Below are 19,059 nucleotides of genomic sequence, written 5' to 3' on the forward strand. Positions count from 1 at the left end.
TACCCTGCTGTAGTTTACCATGATTTCCAAGGTTGGATCTGTTACAGTACTCTAAAAAGTCTAAAACTCAAACTAGTTAATTCACTCTAAAAGTCAGCGATACTCCAGACACCAGGTAATAGTCAAACTAGCACCTACCACACTCCTCACAAATCTCTTTCCACTAATAATCAATAACCTCTCCTCCTAGACATCCCACCCAGCACAGCTCAGTGTCTGGATGGGAGCCCCTGACCCGGAGGTGTTCCTGTCGCAGCAGTCCACAGTTCCTTATTCCTTCCGGGTCAGGGCAATATATATATATATATATACTCCCGGTCATATAATACTCCTGGTAGGTATATATAAACACCACAGAGTCCATAAGGCCCTGCTGGATCGGGCATGATCCCGCTGTATGCGGATAGTCTTATATATATATATATATATATATATATATATATATATATATATATATATATATATATATATATATATAAATTTATTGTAAATGTGTGCAGCAGTTGTGGCCTATCCCTTGACAAGACCACAGTTCATTATTACAATGGGTAGCAAGATATATGTCACATACTGGGGATGTAGAGTGAGAAACTATGGGAGAACAAATGATTTTGTAATGAAATGGGTAGACAGAAAGGAGCTTTTGTATTTTGCAAAATAAACACAAGAAACATTGAACAAGAGTTGGCTTTCCAAGTTGGAAAAATCACATTTAGTAGATGTAAGTAGTTTTAGGAACACAAACTGTTTACATTATTGAATTCAAAAAGAAATACTGTAGTTATATTTTTCCCCATTCAATTTTTCCAGGGTCTTTTGAAATGATGGATGACATAGTAAAGGTGGACCAGTGGGCAAAGATGACTGACCATCACAGCTTTGTCAGGACTATGGGAGAAGAAGACAGGAAAGTGGGTCCCTTTTGCATAATCACAGTGAAGTTAAGTGATCAGGCACATAAAAACATCCTTAACACTACTATAGTACATAGTGAGTCTATAAATATATGTCAGGATATTTGTGTTGCATTGACACTTTTTGACTCCTGTCAGTGTGAGTACTATAACACATGCATAAAATAAATAACATAAAATATCTGCCATGGATTTTAATTCTCCTGTTCAGTTGCAGGAAATCATAGTGTTACACACCATATATTTGGTCAGAGCTTGCACTCTAAAAATGCTTGATGCTGTATTTCCCAATTTCTTTTGAATTAGTATTATTTAACTCTTTCTTAGGACATAATAGAATCTTTTAATAAAATATATTAGAAGCTTGTTGCCACTCCTTGTTCTTGAAACAAAGGAGTGTCCTTTACAAAAAGTTAAATGTGAGCTTAGTGTGCACCAAAGGTGACACCTAGCCTCAGTGATTGGGGCGCCTGAGGCTTCAGAGACTGTAGACTGAATTCTGTGCCTGATCTTGGCGTGGAGCTCCTTTTTTGCTCTTTTGCGATGCAGTTAGTTTTCATATATTATCACTTATTTCAGGAGAAGCAGCTGCACTTGATCAATGATGAGATACTGAGGAGACTGAAAGATTGCTGACTGTTTTCATGCTTTCTTTTACCGCAGGGATTCCAAAACGCCTTGGGTTGTAAGCCACAGATATTGATTTCACAAAAGTCTTTGCATTTCAGCAATTGTCTGGGCCTCTTTTGCCACCTAACAGAAAGCTTGCTTTTCCTCAACTAGACTCTCGTGTCGACCTGGTCTAATCATTCAGTAGCTAGAAAAAGGGACACGCTAAGATGGCTCTTAGAAATTTTCAGTTGAGATGAGGACATTATTGCTGTGGGTCAGTGGGGCACTGACTAATGTAGAATGGCTTGTTTAAGCTGACCTCAATCTTCTGTGGGTTTCCCTGATGAGGAACCACAGATGGCTTAAGGTTTAATGTCTGCTGCCAAGCAGACAGACCAGCCTCTACCGAGACTAACTTGTAATAGACTCTGTCAACTGTGGAAAATGGATCTGTTGCCAGGAATACACATACTCACTCAACTGCACAGCCAATAGAAATTGTCAACCAGCAGTCTTGCCCAAACCCAAGGGATGTTGGGAAGCAGGGGCATGAAGGCAAGGGAATGAACATGCAGCAAAGAGATGGCCACATGGGACAGAAATTCAGCGTTTAGTTTTGTCTGTCCATTTTATACCAATACAGGAGCGTGCCTCTGCAATGAGAATAATACACATTTGGAAAGTAATGGATGCAAATGAATCTGGACTAGACATTCAATTTAAGCATATGCCAGTACTCCCTCCCCGCAGCTAATACACCATTAATTGGTGATGTTTCTTTAGTAAAGATGCAAGGAGTGCAAATCTTTATGTTATTATCTTTAATGGTATGAAACTCCATCTTCTGGACATTTTAGTGGGGGGCCATCTGATTGTATTGCTCATGTATGTGCAGGAATACAATCTATTCATATCTCTTAATGGCACTGCTTCAAATTGCATCTCATCAGCAAAAGCCCCTCCACCCTGCTGAATCAGCCTAGGTTTACTGGAACACTTGAAAGTTTCTCATGAATCCATGTGTAAAAAAAAAAGAAAAGAAATGAACAACAACTACCACCACAGTCTCCATTTTGCAGTTTTGGATTTCGCTATGGTCAATTACTTCTTTGAGCTTCCCATAAACTTAATTGACTGAAGCAAATTCTTCAGTCAAAAGAATTAGGACCAAACGAATGGCATATGGAGTGCAGCAGTGCTAAAGTTAGCAGTGGCATCACATGACATAAGTCTGTCAAGCTATCTGTCAGTTTTCTGTCCCTGCTTTTCCTCCTATTTGGGGCAGTGAGGAGTTGAAGTCTGTCATAGTGGTGGTTAGCACTGGACCAGTGCCATAGTCAGCCACAAGAGGGAAATTTGAAGACTCCAGAGGATCAAGAAATATGGCAGTAGGCTGGAGTTCCTGAAAGATAACCTTGCAAACACCATAGGGAAAGGAATCCAAAATGAAAATGGAATTGGCTTAAAATAACAATGAGAAGTTAAAAAGTTCTTTGTTATTTATGTATGAATTTGTTTTTCATCAAGTCATACAGCACATGTGTATATGTAATGTTTGCATTTTACCAATATTCTGTAACATCTATTCATGCATATTTTGAATCAGCACCATCTTGGCGACAATTGTGTACAATCTGAGCCAATTACAGCAGCATAAGAAGAAAGAAAACCCTGAACGGAATTCCAGTCAGACACACCCCACACATTAGGCTAATTTATGATCTCTAATAATATTTCAATATATGTCATGTACTGTAAGGCTAAAAATAATGGTGGCTGGTTGTGCCCTAAAGATGTTATAGAGATGGGCAGATAACATATTTTATATATTTTTTTAAAAATAATGTTCTACATCTTGATAGGTGATAAATTCAAAAAAGTCATACTAAGCATCATTATACGCTAGGTTTAATCAGATCCTCAGAAACTGAAGAAGCTCAAAGAACCTTAGATGATATGGCAGCAGCCTCTGTCCAACAACTTGAGTACCGTATGGCTCAAGCAAAAAACTACCACTGTGTCAGATTTTGAATTATGTTTAGTCTTATGCATGAAGGATTTTTTAAAGGAATCTCTTAGACATGTTTTTGCACAACTAATGAGATTTAATACTGTTAATCTTTGCGATCATTAGTCTGTGCAGAATTTGGATAAATGTCTCCATGATTCTTGACTTCTGGAAGTGAGCACAGTGATAGACAGGCACAGTCGTTTGTCCCTTAAAGGATTCACCACACCAAAGGCACTATACTACACTCCACCTTTGTGAACCGTGTTTGTAGGTATGCTATTTGAAAAGGTCTGTCTATGTGTGCATTACTGTAGGGATCTTTAAGAGCAACATGTACTGGAGTGCCTTGGAAGTGCATGGGGTGCATGAGACTAAAACATAAAAGGAATAAAATGGTTTTAATGTTGATAGCCTTCTGCCAGCTCTAATTAATTAGTACATTTGAAATAGACCCCCGTGACCCTGTAGTTAGGATATAGCGGGTTGGATAATGGATGGATGGATAGTTTAAATCATGTTCAGAGGGTTAACTTTTTAGGAAAAAAATAAAACATGAAAAAGCATTAGAATTTTTAAAAATTGTTTCCCTAAACTAATAATGGCATGACTAACATTATCAGATGGTTATAATCCGTTTCAGGGGTGCAATCAGGGAAAGACTGTATCTATTTTTGCATAATCATGTTAATTTTTATTGGCTTATTTATCAAACTTCATTTTGGAAAAGCCCAGGGACAAAATCTGATATTAAAAAAAAACTTGCAGAACCAAAATGAAAATGTTGTGGCTTCTGTCTCTGAGAATATTTCCTTTTTCTATTGTTACTTCCTGTAACATCGCTGTGTAGAGTCTGGGTGTGGTAATGTGCCCACCCAAGCATTACCAAAGAAAGAAAAAAATATTTTTCAGGTGCCTGCATTTTTCAGGAAAGGAGAACAGAAAAAGAAAAAATGGTGTTTACCCTTCTTGTTCAGCAGATGAAAAGACAAGACAATACTTTCACTAGCAATTTAGCACAGCTTCAGTGGTGCGTTGTAGCGGGCTGTTGGCGAAATGGCCACAAGTCGCCATGGAAGCTATATTGCTTTACATTCAGTCCAATTCTTTTATAGTGGCTCATGGCCACCTGCTACTGGATAAAGTAAGAGAAAAAGATGCAAAGTGTTTAGTTTAGTTTACCACAGAGAGCTAAAGGGATCCTGGAGGTTAACAATTATAGGCATTAACTTACCCTCTTACCTTCAGTACAGAGTCGTAAAGTGTTCAAGTTCTGTCCCCATACTTGCAAGTGTGCACACCCAAAAGGCTGCTTGTATTTTAATAGAGGCTTTGCAGAAATGGGAGTGAAGTGATGATGAATGATGTAGGAATGTGCCTGCATCACCTGCAGTTGGTTAGAGGGTGCTGGAGAGCTTCAAGATTATTTAGCAAAATGGCGGCAAGTATAAAAGGCACTTCCTGCATGCAGTTATAGTGGTGTATCTTAGCCTTAAAGTACATCAAACATTATTTTTGTATAGGCCTATATTTTCCTTTGTATATATATCCACAAAAAAAGAAGATCACGTAAAAATCACATGTTGGATCTCAGTGAATAAAATATTCAAGTGGAATAGCTCTACTGAGTAGTACTGTGTAATTTGTTGCAATAAAATATACATTACTCCTGTATTTCTTTTAGATTTTTGTGAGTTATGTGTTTCATAATATTTGATGTACTGTAGACTAACAAATCAAGTCAAACTATCTTAGAAAGTGGAATTTTGGGGAATTTATTTGAATTCAGTTCCTGACATTCCAATTCAATTCCAATTCCATTTCCCTTTAGCTGCATACAATTCTATTTCCAATTCCAATTCCAGGAAGTGAATTGGGATTTACCATGCATTTTCAATTCAATTCATGAATGGCCCCAACCCTGATGTGCAACCTAAATCGGCTACAGGTACCGCCTCATGCTACCAGTTGTGACAAGGGCATTAGCAAAATGGAAAACTTGAAAAGAATCAGTCAGGGAGGTTAAGAAGAGAGCAATTATCTGTGGCCACCACCTACAAAAGCATTCCCTTTCTTGCTGTTGCCTCTCCAGTGCACTTGTTGTCACTTTCATTTGCACCAAAGCAGGTGAAGTTGATTCACAATCGATTATGCTTCCTAACTAGACAGATTGATATACCTTAAGGTTAATTGACTTGGTGTTAGACTGTGATGATTAAGTGTTCCGATAATTTATTTCAGCAGTATATGTATATACAGTACCTGTATATATGCATAGGTCTGAATCACAATCTGATTATTTGGGTGATGATCTACCAGGTAGCCGTTATGGTTAGTCGGCCAGTTGGCAAACATCCGCCACTCCCTCTCAGTTGTGAGAGGCACATCGTAGGCATGTTATATAGTAACTGTCAAATTAGATAGATAAATCTTTATTGTCATTGTCACTTTTATAAAAGAACAACAAAATTATACAAAGAGTACACAACACATGCTTTGCCCTAATTGGGGCTCATCAAGTGTACATATATCTGCTTCCCCTTGGACGTGCCAAGTATTATAGTCTCAGAGGACAGCCCTGTTGGATCCCGTGGTGGCCACCAAGGGGAACTGGACGATTGGGGAGTCTCTGTGTCATGGAGTTTCCGCCTCACCTGGAAGTGCTTACAGATCACATGTGCGGAAGATCATACCTTAATCCATGAAGCCAGAGTCAGATGGAAGGTGGATGAAGCTTGTGTGGAGGAGTGGAGGATGCAGTAAAAGACCAAGAAAAGGAAGACAAAGAGTGTGTTTATTGCACTGTATATTGCTTAATGCATATACATGTGGCTCTGATGGTGGGAAACACTTGTTAAAAAGAGTTTTCACCAATGAAAAACTCATTGGGTTTTTACCTTGTGTCCATGAGTGTTTGTGTTGGGTGTTTGGAGAACTGGAACACCACCTGGTGTCCAGTAAATAAATATATATACTGTATATACGTGTGTGTGTGTGTGTGTAATAGTATAGTTTTGAGGGAGGTATTTATGTGAATTGGGTTTGTGGTAAACTTTTTCTCTATTGTATATACACTGATTTTTCTCCTTGTAAATATTTTTGTGGATCATACTATTCAAAGAAGAGTGTTTTGTGTAGTATCCTCCTGTCTGCATTTTTTTATTCTGGAAAACTGATGATGTTTCTGTATATACATTTATTGTTCTCTCTTTTATTTGCGGAAGAACTCAATGTAGATATTGTACAGTTTCACTACTTTTTTTGGTACATTGCATTTTTGTGTTATTTTTTTGTGTCAGTTGTGGTGAGAAGTGTGTAAAAATCCTGCCTGGCACTATTTGATATGCACCTGTAAATAAAAACACACTTTTGGTTTGCAATTGAACCTTTTTGTGTCTGTGCCTTAATGCCTAACATCTCTCATTTCTGATGTTGATTGATTGTAGAAGAAGTACAAGACACCCAGTGTGTAGTCTGATGCCCTCTTTCCCAACACACGGGGTGTCACACCAGGCAACAGGGGTCTACCACTGCGGCAAATCCTGTATTACATGGCATCCGGGGATTGGTACTTTATGCTAATTATAAAATGCTTGCTTTGTTTCAGCAGCGTTTAATCCCCACCTTATGTACATGGAGATCGTGACGGGCTGGATCAACTTCTATCTTCTAAGGGAAAAAGTAGTTCAGAGTTATTTCTACACTTTTTTTAACACACCTGATGAGGATTAATTGTGAAAAGTAACCGTCTTATACATTTTATGTTGGACTGAAATAACTTTACTGACTTCTTTCATATGTCAATTGATTAGCTTTATTGTATTTTGTATGTAACTTTTTTGAATTTGACTTAAGTTATTTGTTGGCAAATGCTTCTGGAGTTAATGTATATATTTATAAACTTTTGTCAAACAAAGCACACTGTGTGTAAAAAGTGAATTCTCAATACTTAGCTGTGTCGCAGATAACGCTCTTGTCCATCTCTTCAACCCTCAGGTACCACTCCAGACACCGGATAAAAGTCCAAGACTTCTTTATTAAATAACAATAACGTGCACAAAGCACCCTCCACACTACTCATAAACTAAATAAACAACAATACTACTCTCACCTCCTCGCCCAGACACTTTGCCCCTCTAGCTCCCAGCTCAGCTCAGTCTCAGGGCTTTCCCACAGTCCTTTTATACACCCTGACCCGGAGGTGTTCCTACCCAATCAGTCCACAGTTCCTTATTCCTTCCGGGTCCGGGTAAACAGTCCCTTTCTTCAACCCGGGAGCACGTCGTTCCTTCCTGTCACGTGACTGTGACGTACTCCCGGGTTATAGGGCACATAAGAGCCCACGAGCCCCCTCCCGGTGGCCCCCAAGGTATCCAGCAGGGCTGTGTATAAACACTACATAGTCCATGAGGCCCTGCTGGAACTCAGGGCACGATCCTGCTGTCTGGAGAGCTCCTCCTGGCGGCCTGGGGGTGAGGGCCGGAGTAAGAAGCCGGCAGTCCTCCACAGCTGTAAGTGTCTACTTATATAAATACAGTATTGTAAGTGTAACACAGTCTTCATTTATGAGCTCAGAATGCTGTACACTTTAACAAATACAGTTACAACAAAAATAATTTTCAATAAAAACATAATGAACCATTTAGTAAAACATTAAAACATCACAGAATATGTACACAGAAATACATAACATGTTTTGGAAACCGGGGCGCTCCAGTTGCCCCAACCCCGACACAGAGAGGCAGAGACACAAGTTCAGCACATTTATTTTCACATGTGGAGCGCATCTCCCTCCCTGCCCACAGTGGCACAGTACATAAGCACTAAATACAGTCCTTCTTCTTCCTTCTACTTCTTCTCTCTTTGTCGTCAGCCTCCACTTCTCTTGGCAAGCTTCATCCCTCTTCCTCCTGACTCTGGCTCCCCGAATGGAGTGAGGAGGCTTGTTTTAAGCAGGCCCTGGGAGTGTTCCTGACGGCTTGTTAATCAGACCTGGAATCATCCCTGGTGTGGTGAAAGCCCCCTGTAGGGCTCTGCAGCTCCCCATAGCTGTCCAAATGGAACCCAATAGGGCTGGAAAACACTCCAACTACCAGCGTGCCCCGAGGGAATCCATGGTGCCACAGCGGCCCAGGAGGGCTGCCCTCTAGCGTCCCGGGGAAGATAGTGCCCTGTCGATATTCTCTACATCGGTCCTTCCATCCAGCTGCTGTCCTGGCCAGGTAATGGCTGTGGACGCCTGTCACAATGTTTATTAAGTTTCTGTAGTTATTAGCGCTCCCCACAATCCCAGGACAGGCCTAAGCAGATGTAGAGAATGGATGGTTGGCTAAACAGAGACCATTCTTTTCCCAGTTTTTACATATAAATTGGATCATTAAAGCTGCTAATAGTAATCATGTAAATAAAGGCTAATATCAACATGTTAAGCTGAGGCCAGCAGAGGAGAAAAAAACAAAAAACAAAACTCCAGTCTACATGCAGCTGGTTGCAGAGAAAATAATCCTCAGGACCAACAGTCGAGATAAAAACAGAAGTCAATGTCCATCAGACTAACTGGTGTCCATGATTTTGTTTAATTATGACAGTGGTCTGACGCTGGATTAGCTAGATACTTGCTTTTTTTAGCAACTGCTTATGTTGGCCTTATTGATTTAACTTTGGTTGACTTACTTCTTCAGCCTAATTATTTTTTAACACTTTGATCTACATATGTCTATAAAAAAGGCAGTAAAGAAAAAAATGGAAAAATTTTTTTTTTAGAAAGGCAAAGAGTAGGTTTTCCTAAACCAAGGATTTCATAGTGTAGTACTGTATATATGAATTATGAAAATCTGCAATATGAGCTCACATGCTTTCAAGCAACACTGCCTTTGAAATGATTTTATTTATGTGTTCAGCTAATAAATAGTTATATTATTGTTCTCCCTTTACTTCCAGAATCAGTCACCACTGCTTCACATCATGTTTATGAAATAACGTAAGATGAACTGCAACTTGTCAAAATTTTGCTATGGAGCCAGTTTCCACTGTCCATTTAATCTGAGGTTTTTGGTTTGTCAGATCTTTCAGAAAGAGCTGGGTTTTTTCACCCTCTCCCTCTATTCCAGGCATATACATACACAAGAAATGTAAGCAATTTTCATCATAACACAAATGTTCAGCCATTCGTCAGTCCTTGTACCTATCTGTGTAGGACTCTATACATCTATCAATGTAGGTCTGACCAGTTTATGGACTCCAGTGTGTGTCTGACACCCTTTATAAATAAAGGGACTTTATATTTTATAGCAAACACTCAGTGACAGCTGTCAGTTTATTTTTCCTTGGTTTTTACTATATGTGCTGCTAATTCATTTTTTCTGGTTAATTTTAAGTAACAAACTTTATGTGGAGTTTAAACATCAGTACCACAGAATCTCCTCTACAGGCCAACCATAATGCTTTTCAGTGATATCACAAAAGTGAACTCACACTTCAGCCCAGGGTGACCCTCTTCCATCTTTTATATGATTTTACATTTCTAGCCTTTGTCAGAGTGTTAGTGTGAAATGAGTTGCTGCTATCTCATCTTTAAATTTGCAGGTAACCTTCTATCTGAAGCCATTGGGTAGATGTATTGTGTTTGCCTGAATCTCTAAGATGCCATTGCAGAGTGCTAGAGTTAGAAATACTATATAAGATAGACCTCACTGACTTTATAATGTAAATGACTTGAGTTTCAACTGCTTTAGACATTAGTCACAAAATTTACATGTCATTAGATGGCAAAACTAAGACCAGAGTTTGAAGTGTAATTAAAAATAGATTTAGTTATCATTTTGCAGTAAATATGTTGTTGTCTGTAAAGCTTCTTCAGCAGACACATTCAAATCGCTCTTCCTTTTCTCTCATACATTTTCATATTTGGAACTTTGCTCTCTTATCTTATATATGGACTGTTCAGATCTTAATTTTTCAGTATCGTCATCTCACACCATCAATCTGCTCCTACATACTCAGTTTACTTATGCTGTATGTAGGTTCATCATGATTTGCTTCTTTGTACTTTTTCAGGGCTGACCATGTATTTCATCTTGTTACATGTTGTTGCTCTTACTTGCTTTGTAAAGTGCCTCATATATAACATATAAATGAATTTATTCACTTGGTGCACATTTAAGTGAGACTTTTCAGACTAGGTTTCCTCTTATTGCATGGCACCAGACTCCTTCAGTTTTTCCTGTGAGGTGATGCTAACAGTTTGATCTTTAAATCATGTTGCACAGTTTACAAAGGCAAAACTTTTTCTGGTGACCAGTACAATGAATACTCTAGGAGAGGCAATAATGCTTAGCCTGATGGGATGCTGCTCCCTGATTGGCTGGTTGGAGAGCATTTCTAAACTCCATCCTCACATGGCTGCCTGAGTGTAGCCTGTGTGCTCGGGCCAAACAGCAGTGTGGAGAACAGCCCTTAGCCCTTTGGAAGTGGACCTAAAGCTGCCAGCCAGTCTTTGGATCACTGGCCAAGACAAGCATCGATATCGAGGCTGTGAGAAAAGCATCTTAAAATACTTTTGTGTAGAAATGTGATGCCACAGTGTCAGCAGAGTGAAAGTCACAAGCGATGCTGGGTTCTTGGCAGCTTGTCATGCAGAAGGGATTTGCTGTTCCTGCCCATATAAAAATCAGGAATCAAGCTGTGCGCTGAAAGCTATTGCATTTTTTGTTTTAAAATGTTCTCCTTCTAGGCTCTGTAAATACTCTCAAAATAAAACGACACACCATGCTTTTTCACAGAACACTGAAGCTAAACTTGAAAGGTTCAATTAATGCATGTGTTTTTGTTGTTCTGCTGAGCTCTGCATTGGCAACAGTGACTTTTTGCAAATGAGAAAGTCACTGAGAAGTGCTAAAGATGAAGGTAATGAAATGTGAGTAAGTGTCCTCTGTCGCTGACCTCCTGACCTTTAGAGAAGGTGGCATGCCAGCTTACCTGCTGACCTAACAGCTCTTCTGTCATATTTTATGGATGTAGCATTTTTAGATTTAGTTTGATTTCTCCCAGTACCTCATTGGTGAGCAGACCATCGATTTGCGGTTCAGTGGAGATGTTTCAAATGTCAGAACATCAGCAGTTACTTTGAAGAGTGTGTGCGCGTGCATGCGCAAGCCTTTACATGAGGTTGCTGTGCCAGTTTCTGGCATTTAACCTGCTCTTCTTTCCTGTTCTGCTTACAAATTACAGTAAACATAAGGTATAAAAGTTAGGCCTGCTAGTTTGCAGTCTATTATGAAGCAACATCATGGGAAACAACGGCCGTGTCAAGAGGACAGTGACTGTGGGATGCACCTCTACTTGGCAATGTAACTTGGTAGCAGTTTTGGAAGATGAGGAATATAATTATTTGACTAAATCTAATTACGTGTAGATCTTGGCATCACATGAAAGACTAATATCGCTTTATATTTTACCTCTAGCAGTGAATTACATTTAAGTAATATTTTTGATGATGACAATGTTATCTCTGAAGCTGCATAATATAAAAAATGTTTCCTTCTCATTTTGTGGCCATACTCTAGGTGGCTTTATCTACAGTTTTTTAAATTATATTATCGCTAGCTGCATTTGGTCTTCAGGATAAAAAACAACCCAAAGACCCCCTAGCAGTTTCACTATATTCATGAACTTGGAGTGGCATTAGCCAACTCTTAAGGATTACCCAGGCAGAGGACGTGGACCCACCTGTGCTTGCTGCCCCACTGGCTTTCATAATAAGTTTTTAACTTTTTTTTTTTTTACTTTTTAACAAGTCGTCCTCAGATGTGTATTTTTCCTCAAGAATCACTTTGCCCTGGGAGACTAAATTAGAGCTGGTGGTTGAACCTGAAACTATGTGGATTAATACTTTGTGGGAATAGCATCTATGAAAGGCAGTATATGAAACAACATTTGATTGGGCACATTCTTACAAGCATATTCTCAATATTCAATATTCTTTATTTGTCACATACACAAGTATAACATGTAGTGAATTGGGCCCTGAATCAACTATGCAATAAAGTTAACAAATAGATAATTAAATTAAGTTAAATTTAAATTTAAAAAATTAAACAAAAAAAAGAAGAAATTTAAGTTAAAACGAAAATTTAAAAGGTACAACTAAGGTGATACAATATATATGGAAATATTATATATCCAAAGCATTACAAGTAATCAAGATCTGAGCTGTGTGCAAATATAAGAGCATAGAATATTTTTATACTGTGAAGTGCAGTGTACTGGTTACAATAGATATAAATGACATGGTGGCAGCTAAGAAGCAATGAGATAGAGAATTCAGTTTGTGTTAATGAACAGTTGAAAAAAATTGTGGAGGCACATCCAGGGCAAGTCGTCTTATAGCCTGTGGATAGAAGATTCTCCTGAGCCTCTCTGTTCTGGCCATAATGCTCTGTTTGCCTGATTTCTGTAGACCAAAATGATAGCTTCTGGGATGAATTGAGTATGTGATGATCCTAGCTGCACTGATCATGAATCTCCAAGTACAGATATCCTGCAGAGATGATAGATCAGATCTTGTACAGGGTTCTGCCATCTGGATCACTTTCTGTAGTTCCTTAATTCCATATGCAGATGTTCCCAAACCAGGAGGTGATGTTCTGAATCAAGACACTTTCTACAGCACCAAAGTAAAAAGTTCTTATGATCACTGGAGAAACCCAAAAATTACCTAACTGCCTATGATGGTAAAGACATTGCCTTGCCTATTTGGATTTGGCTTGAATATGAACAGTTCATGTCAAATCCTCCTGTGTTGTGAACCTCCAGATACCCTCTCCACTGTGACTCTATTGATCTATTTGTGTAGGACCACTGCTATCTCCTTCTGAAGTCCACCACCAACTCCTTGGTTTTGCTGACATTCATTTGGAGGCAGTTCTTCTGACACCATGATGCCAGGTTCTCCACTTCCTCCATGTATACTGTCTTATCATTGTTGGAGATGAAGCCCAGCACCATTGTGTCATCAGCAAATTTGATGGTGGAGTTGGACGCATATGTGGCCACACAGTCAGGAGTGTAGAGGGTGTAGAGCAAAGGGCTGAGTACACAGCTTTATGGTGCTCCCATTTTAAGTGTGATAATGTTGGAGGCACAAATACCAACTCTCAACATCCACGGTCTCCCTATGGAGAAGTTGAAAACCTAGGCATACTAGGCATACAAACCTGTTAAGTCCCAGGTCTCTCAGCTTGGTGAACAGTCTATGGGGTAGACAATTGTATTTAGACCTGAACTTGAACTATGAATCAGTGAACAGCAATCTTACATAGTTCCCCTGCTTCATATCCATGTGGCTGAGGATAGTATGCAGGATGTGGAAGATGGCATTCTCTGTTCATCTATTGGGGTGGTAAGTAAACTGGAATGGGTCTGTGGAGCTGGAGATGGATGCTGTAATTAAGACTTTAATGAGCCTCTCAAAAACCTTCATGACTACCGAGGTTAGTACAACAGGTTGGTAGAAATTTAGGCACAAGGGTTTGTTGTTCTTTGGTATTGGGACAATAGTGAACCTTTTAACGCATATAGGAACCAAAGAGTGAATATATACTGTAGGCAGATAATGTCTACCAGGTACAGCCTGTCTGAAAGACCAAAGTTTAATCACCAAGAACGTTATGCTTTAAAAATAATTTTTGGGCAATTGTTTTATGGCAGAATGGCTGTCAACTTTGGCTGACTCATTTACAGTATATGTGCTGTTTTCTCTTTCTTCTAAGGAAGCCTCAATGGCCTAAAATGAGATGCCTTTTAAATTGCGTTTCCCCTTCTTATTTATTTTGTCTCTTTGCAGATTCCTTCTGGTCTTCAGCTGCCTGGTGCTTTCAGTCTTTTCTACCATCCCAGACCACCAAAAAATGGCCAATGAGGGCCTCTTCATTTTGGTAAGCAATTGTCACCATCTTATTTGCGCCTCACCTTTCATGATTAAAAGTGCATCTCACCTCTTTCTGTGTTCTCTCTCACCTCCTTCAGGAGTTTGCCATGATAGTTGTGTTTGGGCTGGAGTATATCATCAGGATCTGGTCAGCAGGATGCTGCTGTCGTTATCGTGGTTGGCAAGGGCGGCTCAGGTTTGCCAGAAAGCCATTCTGTGTCATAGGTTAGTCATACTACTGTAATAAAATTACTCTGTTCACCATTTCATTATCTAATTTTTTTTTCTGTTCATTTTTTGAATCTGCTTTTAAACCTTATGCCATAAAATATCAATTCTGATTGGTATTCCTCTGATGCCTAAATCATTTTGAGAGTTGTGTACTAAAAGGACCTGCATAAAAATGGGAGTCTTTATTATAAACAGACCCCCTTCAGGTGGCCCTACATCTCCCCAGCCAAACTGGGAAGTTGAGCACTAATATCACATCAATCAAAGTTGTACAGAATTTGTGATTTGTGGTTCCAGCTGGAGGGTAAGCTCTGTCATTGTCACACTAGGAAGAAAGGTGAGGGGGAGCAGCCTCTTGTCCTGGAAATAACTCAGTACCAGAGTCTGTGCGAGGGTAAACCCAACTGAGTCCAAGGTGGGCTATACATTAGGAAGAGCACTACTCAAATGACACCCAGTATATGTTAGCCATACTCACTTCAAAAAGAACTACAAAAATTACTAAAACTAATTAACTCCATGTCCATATCAGCTTGTTTTGTTCTGCTGACAGGCTGTCCATCCTGCTTTTCAGATTTCATTGTTTTTGTGGCATCGGTGGCCGTGATTGCCGCTGGGACACAGGGGAACATCTTTGCCACCTCAGCACTGCGCAGCATGCGTTTTCTTCAAATCTTACGCATGGTACGGATGGACAGGAGGGGTGGCACATGGAAGCTCCTCGGATCTGTGGTATATGCACACAGTAAGGTACAGGAACAGTCTTTATGATAGTAATGGACAATTTTTGCTTTTAGAATGTGAATTAATGTGCCATTGCACAGCAAAGTGCCACTAAGATTTTATTTCAAATGAGCTCTGTAGTCACATATTAGAAATGATGTCATTACAATTAAAAAACACTTTGCATCAATAGATTCATGACTTTGTCAGGAAAGTGCAGGTTTGATGACTCAACTGTTATGAGTAGAGAACTTAATTTCTTGCTAAAATTGGCCCCTTAAGAGTACTAAACAAATGTTAAATACTTGAAATATGTTCACATGGTACATCCAGTCTTTGCATGTGTCTCTGATTGAGTGATATTGTTGCCTCATGGCTGACACTTCTAGAATTGAAGAGAATGTATGTCCTCTTAATGTCTTTGGCACTGAGTGAAATACTAGCAACGCATGTGTATTGGAAGTGGTTCAAAGCTTGTGCTTTGCTTGATGGAAGGTCAACAAGTGGAAAGATTTAGAAACCGTTCAGCCCACTGCCTACTGGACATAAGATAAAAAATGTATTTCCCTACAGCCACTCTTTTGAATGCAGTTTCCACCTGATCAGTTTTTATGCTAACATCATAGATTATGATTCTAGTAAGACTTTTTTGATATTGTCCCCTTTTGGCTTTGTGACTGGTCTTTAGTTGCCTGAATTAAGGTTTGTATGCCCTGGATGTTTTTAGACTGATATGTTCAGTACAGTGGGGGGTGTTGCTGTAGCAGAGATGTACTGCCCTGCTTTTGTCTAAGTGGAGTTTCCATGTTCTCCCCAAGTCTTTGTAGCAAGTCCTCAGTTGCTGCACTATGCATTGTGTAATAAAAGGTAAATCAGATGGGAGTCAGTTTGAGTCCCTTCAGTTTACTGAGGTAGAAAACATGGGTGCTGAATAAAATGACAACAAAAACATAACAATATCGAAAAAAAGAGTGATTAAAGGCAGACAGTCTCTCGTCACACATACTGTACCTGCTATCCTCAGCCAAATCAAAGATAACATTAACTCATCAAACCACAATATTATAATGCTACATAAATTAATACCACATATTAAGCGCAAGTAAGAAAAGATATGTGTTGTGCATTATTAAGGTGCATTCAGTTAGCTAGTTTGAAAGTTGTAGCATTTTAACATTTTCTAGTCACTTCATCAAAGAGTTTTTATCTTAATTTTATGTGTTACTAGGGGGCTTTTCCCCCTGCTCACTTTGCTTGCCAGCAACCTCGGGCGGTTCTGCCGCTTGCATATGGGGATGCGAATGTACAATTTAAACAGATTGTTATTTTGATGGGAATTGCTACATATGCCTAATAGAACTAACTATTTTACATTACAGAGAGTAGTAAAACGTAATAATTTGAAAGTAAATTGTGTTTCATGTTGCATTAGAGTTATTCATTGCATAATACAATTTCATTCTGTTTGGCTTTGAAATTAACACGCAAATATTTTTTAAACTTACACTTTTACTGTAAAACTTCAGTAAAAACATTTTTTTGAATTACATTTTCATCAATATCATATTGAATTTTGATTCTGTGATTGGACTTTCATCGTGACAATGCAAGGTATAACTGCCTTTGATTGAATTTTGTTTCTTTCTCTTTGATAAATAAAACGACTTTTTTCAAATGTTTGTCTCAATTTGCCGGGTAACTGATCGTCAATTTTGCCATTGATTTGTTTAACTTCATTGTTTTTCGGTGATATGATTGCCCGTGTACTCATTTCTTCTGTTGATAACCCTTCGTGATGAAATTCTTCATTACGATTTGGACATAATACGTCTTCTTTAATTGAGAACTTAAAGTGAGGAAAATGTAAAAATGTATAAGAGCTGGGAGAGCAGGAACTGTGACTGTCAAAAGCATTCACACGAATGAGAGGTGTGTGTGGTTGAATATGGTTTAGAGGAGGGTAGGACTTGAAAAAATCTCATGGCCAAAGTCTTGTCTCGCAGGACTTGAAAAAATCTCTTGAAAAAAGTCTTGTCTCATCTCAGGATTATTTTATATAATAGAGCAGCGTTTCTCAACCTTTAAATATTTGCGACCCGAGTTTTCATAACAGTTTTAATCGCACCCCCTAACGTTTTTTTGAAAGGAGCCCACTAATACCAATTTGTTCTTTTTTAATTAATAACATCATAGATGCATATTTTATTATCTACGGTGCGCTGGTGCTTGCACCCTGTGTTGGCTGGATTGGCTCCAGCATACCCCCGTGACCCTCTAGTTAGGATATAGCAGGTTGGATAATGGTTGGATGGATGAATATTTTATTATACCTACTTAATATCAACATTTATCTAACTCTATATTTATTTTTATAGTATCAGAATGTAGTTTAAGTTCATTTGTTTTGGTTTCAATAGATGGATTTTTCATATTTTCGATTCTTGTTTTCTTTTTTTCACATCTTCGCGCCCCCCTTTTTGTTACTTTGCGCCCCCCCAAAGGGGGCCCGCCCCACAGGTTGAGAACCACTGTAATAGAGAGACATACTTTTGTAAATGCAAGTCATATTCAGAAATCACAGTAGTAGTGGAAATAACTACTTTCACTATTAATAGTTTTTTAATACCATTTTATAATATTATGTGGATAATATTGCTTTCATATTCAGTGAAGAAAAGATTAATGTGCTATTGAACTTCAAATTTATTAAACACAACATTTTAAAAGTACTCAATAGAGATTTAAAATCTGTACTGAAGTCTCAAGCTAAAATTGTTGGCTACACAATAGTAATAGATTTTTGTGGCATTTTGTGCTGATAAATTACAATATCACAGAAAAATTGAATCAATATAATCCTTACAAATGCAGCACTGCGGTTGTTTTTAGTGTAATGGGAACACTGAATACACATTTATCCAATGTAGCATAAAGTGTCACCAAGCCATCTTTCATGCCTTTTTATATAGGTTAAATTGCTTTTCTTTTTCACTTTTATGGACATGAAAATCATGTCACTAAACTGCTTCTACTGAGATTTGCACAAGACACCTTGAAGCCGCAGAGACAAACATGGAATGTGGTGGAGGCAGAAGGCAGACTGTTAGTATTTAACAAGACCCACCTCTGCATTAAGTACATAATGAACTACAATTATAACGATGAATGAACAAACAATAAAAACAATATAATTACTACCATATTGATAAATAAAAAATATTATTATTAGTGAATTAAACAAATAAATATATATATATATAAAACGCCATACCTTACTTACATGGTTATACTTGGTCAAACAACTCTGCCCACTTTTGACCCCATCCTATCCCCAAGTCCTGCAATAAGGTGTATTTACTTACTGCAACACAATTGCAGGTGTTGTACAGTTATGCCATCAGAAGTGGGTGTTAAATGAGTAAAACGTTTGTATGTGGGTGCAGGTCTGCAAGAGTGGGCCTTGCAATGGACTGGCTCCCTACCTTGCATTCAGGACCCTGAATTGGATTAAAGCAGGTTTGAGAAGGAAATGAAAAAATGTGGTTTATAATTTGTGATTCATGACATCATGTATAAACTCTCAGTCTGGGAAGTAGTGTAGATAATGGAGGGATTTTTCAGGTTTAGACCTTTCTATAGATTCT

The 19,059-nt window shown here is 38.6% G+C and overlaps 1 protein-coding gene across 3 annotated transcripts in view; it reads left to right on the forward strand.

Annotated features, from left to right (window-relative positions):
• The window catches only part of LOC120517560 (potassium voltage-gated channel subfamily KQT member 4-like), a 191,037-nt gene that overhangs the window by 94,451 nt on the left and 77,527 nt on the right, over positions 1-19,059 (forward strand). For all 3 annotated transcript variants that reach the window (XM_039739960.1, XM_039739961.1, XM_039739962.1), the window contains exons 2-4: positions 14,378-14,468; positions 14,560-14,686; positions 15,267-15,442. In XM_039739960.1, coding sequence (XP_039595894.1) covers positions 14,378-14,468; positions 14,560-14,686; positions 15,267-15,442 — 394 coding nt within the window. The remainder of the gene's footprint in view (positions 1-14,377; positions 14,469-14,559; positions 14,687-15,266; positions 15,443-19,059) is intronic.

This window comes from Polypterus senegalus, chromosome 17 (assembly GCF_016835505.1).
Source record: "Polypterus senegalus isolate Bchr_013 chromosome 17, ASM1683550v1, whole genome shotgun sequence".
NCBI lineage: Eukaryota > Metazoa > Chordata > Cladistia > Polypteriformes > Polypteridae > Polypterus > Polypterus senegalus.